This window comes from Bison bison, unplaced genomic scaffold (genome assembly GCF_000754665.1).
Source record: "Bison bison bison isolate TAMUID 2011002044 unplaced genomic scaffold, Bison_UMD1.0 scf7180017849297, whole genome shotgun sequence".
NCBI classification, from domain to species: Eukaryota; Metazoa; Chordata; class Mammalia; order Artiodactyla; family Bovidae; genus Bison; species Bison bison.
This window is the reverse complement of record NW_011479870.1, coordinates 72,561-78,733: the sequence shown is the minus strand read 5'-3', so window position 1 is coordinate 78,733 and position 6,173 is coordinate 72,561. Positions and strand designations below refer to the sequence as shown.

Sequence of the window (6,173 nt, the reverse complement as noted above, 5' to 3'; positions counted from 1 at the left end):
GTTTCTTGGAGTAAGTATGTTTATTTTTTTTATGTTCTGATTTACTTTCCTTTTTAAAGCAAATCTCTTTTGAGTATTCACTATCATAGAGTTACTGAGTCTTTACATACATTAACACATTCAATATTCATTAAAACATAAAACATGTTTCACTTGACTTTACAATTGAGAAAGCTGAGATCCAAAAAATAAAAAACGGACATTACCCACATTTCCATAATTTACTCAGAATTTAAATGCTGGTCTTAACCTTTCACAAAACTTGAGTTCTTATTTAAATGAATGAAAGTGTATGGTCTTTTTACATTGTTGTCTTTAATACAGCCTTCTTTTGCTTCTGTGGAAATTGTCTGATAGGTATACTTGAAGTATAGTTCCTTCAGGAATACAGATAATTATATATTTTTTTCAAATCCCCAGTATAATTTGTTCAGCTCATCATACTTTGAGAGAAACAGAGATGGAGATATTACATCTTTCAGATATCTCTAGAGGTTCAAATTTAGACTCAGAAGGATCTAGGAACTATTAAATGACCCAGACAACTTCGGAATGAGTACATTTGGAGCCAGAATCATGGCTGAGCAGGTGAGTCATGTGAAGTTTGTAGAGTGAATAGTCAACCATCCACCTGGAACTTAGCTTTCCACTAGAAACCTTTCTGCTTTATGAGCTGCTGTATTAAATGGAATCATAATACTTCTAACGTCTTAACTTCATTTCTTACTTTCATACTCTGCATTTCAGTCCTTTCTACAGGATATCTATTTGTACTTCAAATACTTTTAGAAAAGTTTTTAGAAGTTTGATCTCCTGAAATTTGGCTCAACTACAGTTTTCATGTTTGACTTCTCTAAATATCAGGTTCATACCAGAGCAAAATGGACGTATCTGCCAGTATTGTTACACAGTGGGCAGCATGGCTTGATGGATTAGGAATATGGGCTCTGCAGTCAAACAAACCCAGTTACACCCACACTGTACCATCTACTCTCTGTGTTGTTGTTGCTGTTTAGTTGCTAAGTCATTTCCAACCCTTTGCAACCCCGTGGACTGTACCCCACCAAGCTCCTCTATGCATGGGATTTCCCAGGCAAGAATACAGGAGTGGGTTTCCATTTCCTTTTCTAGGGGATCTTCCCAACATAGGAATTGAACCTACATTGCCTGCACTGGCAGGCATATTCTTTACTGCTGAGCCACCAGGGAAGTCCCTACTCTGTGACCATAGCTCTAAGCCTGGGTTTTTTCCATTGCTACTCAGATATGATGGGATAGAAATTTCATCAGAGTGTGTTAGTAATAAACTATGAAAAGTGAAAGTCTCTCAGTTGTGTCCAACTCTTTGGGACCCAATGGACTTCACAGTCCATGGAATTCTCCAGGCCAGAATCCTGGAGTGGGTAACCTTTCCCCTCTCCAGGGGATCTTTCCAAGCCGGGGATTGAACCCAAGTCTCCTGCATTGCTGGCAGATTTTTTACCAGCTGAGCCACAAAAGAAGCCCAAGAATACTGGAGTGGGTAGCCTATCCCTTCTCTAGTGGATTATCCCGACCCAGGAATTGAACTGGGTTCTCCTGCATTGCAGGTAGACCAATTGAGCTGTAAGGGAAGCCCATACCAAAGGTGAATTCATGTTTTGCACTATGTAGAGTATCTGTAAGGACAGTTCTCAAATTCAACAGATAAATAATAATAGTATTAATAGACAAAATTTGAAATATGAAGGAGTTATACACAGTAATGTCTTGAGGCTCCTTTTTTGTTAATATTTCATGGTTCCACTATGTGGGAAATAAAGACAGGATCAAAAATAAAATTCAAACAGGCTAACATTGGATTTAGAGAAACTAGTCTTATTTTTCCAGAGCTGTCAAAAATACAAGTAATTATTCTGAAGCATTCATCAAGAACTACTATACATGCTTCCACAAAACTTCACTTACAACTGAAGGTAAGTACTTTGGATATTTTAAGCCCCTGAAATATACTGACACATGTTTATGGGAAAAGGTGTTCATCTACATATAGTATACAAAAAATTATCTAACAGACTACTTAATGTTATCTCTCAGAAACAAACTACAAAATGTAGTCAATTTTCAAATTGGAAAATAATGTTAAGGCTCTTTAATTCCTATGCAAATAAAATGATAGTTTCCCATAGATCTGATTAATTACTTTTTAACTTACATAGCACCAAGTACTTATTTTATAAAAGTAAGTAAGTCATGCTAGATCATTTTTATATTTTAAAGCTTTGGGGACTTACACAAAATTGAAAAACAGGGAAATAAAAATGTACTTTCATGTATCTGTTATGTATTTTTAACTGCTACATATGTTACCTAATTTAAGCTCACTCTGCTTACTGCAAGGCAAGCCAATTAACTGTGAGTTTAGGTGTTGAGGCAAGGAATATTGACTTTATGCAGAAAGCCAGCAGAAAAAGAAGATAGCAGACTGATGTCTCAAAATAGTCATATAATCGGGGTCCAGATGACAGGTTCTTTTACAGAACAGAGATGAGGGGAGGGTGAAGAAGTAAATTAAAAAGTCCATTAGTTTTGCAGTTATCTCCTGGAATGGCAAGCCTTGGGCAGAGGATGTGATCATTTCTTCCCTCCTGTAGCCGTCCACAAGTGGACAGGGTCCTGAACAAACGCACTTTGATTTAACATTCAGGCAGAGGAGCAGGGTTTTCCAAAGTAGACCAATATGTATGAACAGTGTTCTTTCAGTGAACAAATGCCACAGAAAACAAAGGTTAAAGGAAAGAAATATATCCAACACGGAGTAAGTTATTCCCTGTAACATATACATGGGCACCAAAACCTTGGTGGCACCAGAAACACTGGAATATTACTATTAATTGTCTCAAGTGCTTTCTTTCAGATACTATTTAATTTTTCATCAGCATCTTCCTATATTTTCTACATCATAAAGCAAAGAAGCACCACTTCTTTGTAAAGCAAAGTAAGGCTTAAGAAGACTACTCTGAGAGTAGTAGATTCCTTTCCCTGGAGCAAGAACGGCATGTCATTGGAGAGCTGCAGCTACCTTTTGCCCACAAGGTGGAGTGACTCACGGGTAGAAGATGCCAATGATCACCTCCCCAACACTGGCAGAGGCTGTAGAAGGTGTCGTTTTTATTCTTCAACTCACAACAAACTCTTCAAAATCCATCAGATTAAATGGCTAAAGTGAATCTTACTTTTGTCACTGAATTCATTCTCAAGGGAATTACAGAACGGCCAGAGCTTCAGGTCCCCTGCTTTGTGGTGTTCTTGGTCATTTATCTGGTCACGGTGCTGGGCAACCTGGGCTTGATTACCTTGATCAGAACTGATGCTCGACTGCACACGCCTATGTACTATTTCCTCAGTCACTTGGCCTTTGTTGATCTTTGCTACTCCTCTGCTATCACACCAAAGATGATGGTGAACTTTGTTGTGGAGCACAATACTGTTGCTTTCTATGCTTGTGCAATGCAACTGGGCTGTTTTCTCACCTTCATGATCACGGAGTGTTTCCTCTTAGCTTCCATGGCCTATGATCGCTATGTAGCCATCTGTAGTCCCCTGCATTATTCCACACTCATGTCAAAGAGAGTCTGCATTCAACTAGTGGCAGTTCCATATGTATACAGCTTTCTGGTTGCCCTGTTCCATACCATCATCACCTTCCGTCTAACCTACTGTGGCCCCAATGTCATTAACCATTTCTACTGTGATGACCTTCCTCTCTTGGCTCTGTCATGCTCAGACACACGCATGAAGGAAATTCTGATCTTTGCCTTTGCTGGTTTTGATATGATCTGTTCATCTTCCATTGTCCTCACGTCCTACGCCTTCATCATCACCACCATCCTAAGGATCCGCTCTACCCAGGGGCGACTCAAGGCCATTTCTACCTGTGGCTCCCACATGGTGGCTGTTACTATTTTTTATGGCACGCTGATATTTATGTACCTGCAACCCAAGTCAAACCACTCCCTGGACACAGACAAAATGGCATCTGTGTTTTACACTGTGGTGATCCCCATGTTGAACCCACTCATCTATAGTCTAAGAAACAAAGAGGTGAAAAGTGCCTCCAAGAAAGTCTTGGGAAAAGGTTGTGAAACTTTAAAGATATTAAAATTAAGAAAATAATAATAATAACATTGTATTAAATACAAGAAGAAAAATAAGTCAGTCTTTCCCTTTTTGACATTGCTTGTAATTTCTTTACCAGTAAACTGAAAATGTGATTATTACTTCAACAGACCCTGATAATTACTACAAGGACCCAGGTCAATTCTGGAAAGTCAGTTTGATTCTGAGTCCTGCTCAGGACATAGTAGCATTTAAAGACCATGAAATCATCTTCAAAAGCAAACACAAATACACTCCCAAACACATATACATGTATCCCAAACAAAGGTAGCAGCATCTTTTTCTTAGAACTCAGGACTTTAGAACCAAGACTGCATGTGTTTGAATTCTATCTTCTTTTATTAGCTGTGAAACTCTGGACAATTGACCTGAACTCTGCATGACTCTCTTTACAACTTTACAAAATGATGGGAACCAGATGGTTGATTGGTTTTGAAGGTTAAACAGGTTAATGTTTATGAAAGGCTTAGAACTGTATCATGTTATAGTAAGTGCTATGCCTGCTAAGTCACTTCAGTCACGTTCATCTCTCTGTGACTCCATGGACTACAGCCTGTCAGGCGTCTCTGTTCATGGGATTTATTGGGCAAGAATACTGGAGTGAATTGCCATGCCCTCCAGGGGATCTTCCTGACCCAGAAATCAAACCTGCATCTCATAAGTCTCCTGGAGGCAGATTCTTTTCCAGTAGGTCCACCTGGGAAGCCCATAAGTTCTATGTGTTGTTATATAAATACTTTTATGTGTAACCAAAAATCAATCAGTTAAGTTCTTAAAAGTCTATCAGTCTTAAATAAGAAAGACAAAGCTTTTAGATTTCTACTACCTTCCAGGACTTTAATCACCTAGTTGCACTGAATCCTATATATCAAATCTACTGGAGTGTAAGGTTTCACTTCTAGGTCTCAATAATTTATAAATTGTCTAAGGTCACATAACTAATAATAGGAATATTCTAAGTTCAAATTCAAGTCTATTTGAAGTTTGTTTTCTTAACACTTTGGATGTTAAGAGTAAAGGGTATTATAGATTGCACTCTTTGTCTCCCAGTCTTGTCCAGTTATTTGCAACACTTCGGACTGTACCCTACAGGGCTTCTCAGTCCACTGGATTCTCCAGGGAAGAATTCTGGAGTGGGCTGCCATTTCCTACTCCAGGGGATCTTTCCAACTTGGGGCTTGAATTTGCCTCTCCTGTGTCTCCTGCACTGCAGGCAGAATCTTTACCACTAGAGTCACTTGGGAAGCTCTAATTATAGATCACTGTGTTATTGTTATTTAGTTTGCTAAGTTTTGTTAGATTCTTTGTGACCCCATGGACTGTACCCTACCAGTTTCCTCTGTCCATGGGATTTCCAAGGCAAGAATACTGGAGTGGGTTACCACTCCTTTCTCCCGGGGTTCTTCCTGACCCAGGGATCGAACTCAGATCCCCTGCATTGGCAGGCAGATTCACTGAGCCAGCTGGGAAACCTAATTATAGGTTATCTGTACTTAGAGGTATCATTATCAGATTTTTAAATATAATTGGAAAACATGGTTTATAAGAAATTATATTTTAAAAATGAATAAATTCTCATATGTTCAAATAGAAATAATCTTAGGTTACAATGTCATTTATTCAATTACCCTTATAGGATCATGACATGAAATTTAAAAATTAGTGATTCTAAGTTCTTTTATTATTTTGAGTTTATAAAAATTAATTAAATTACTGATTTAACATTATCATTTTACCATTTTGGAAGGTGACTTTGCTAGTTACAGTCATTATATAAAATTCAGTTTGAGGTTTGTAATGTTGTTGTTGTTTAGTTGCTAAGTCATGTCTGACTGTTTTGTGACCCTATGCATTCTAGCCCACCAGGCTCCTCTGTCCATAACATTTTCCAGGTTAGAATACTGGAGTGGGTTGCCCTTTCCTTCCCCAGCGGATCTTCCCAATCAGAGATCAAACCTGAGTCTCCTTCATGGCATCTGAATTCTTCACCCTGAGCCAATAGGGAAGCCTTGAGG

General features: G+C 38.5%; 1 protein-coding gene across 1 annotated transcript; it reads left to right on the top strand.

The window, feature by feature from the left end:
- The first annotated feature begins 3,195 nt into the window (after window positions 1-3,195).
- On the top strand, window positions 3,196-4,155 carry LOC104993581 (olfactory receptor 1038). Its single transcript, XM_010846905.1, has one exon. It carries the CDS (start codon window positions 3,196-3,198, stop codon window positions 4,153-4,155), a length of 960 nt encoding a protein of 319 aa, XP_010845207.1.
- The last annotated feature ends 2,018 nt before the right edge of the window (window positions 4,156-6,173 follow it).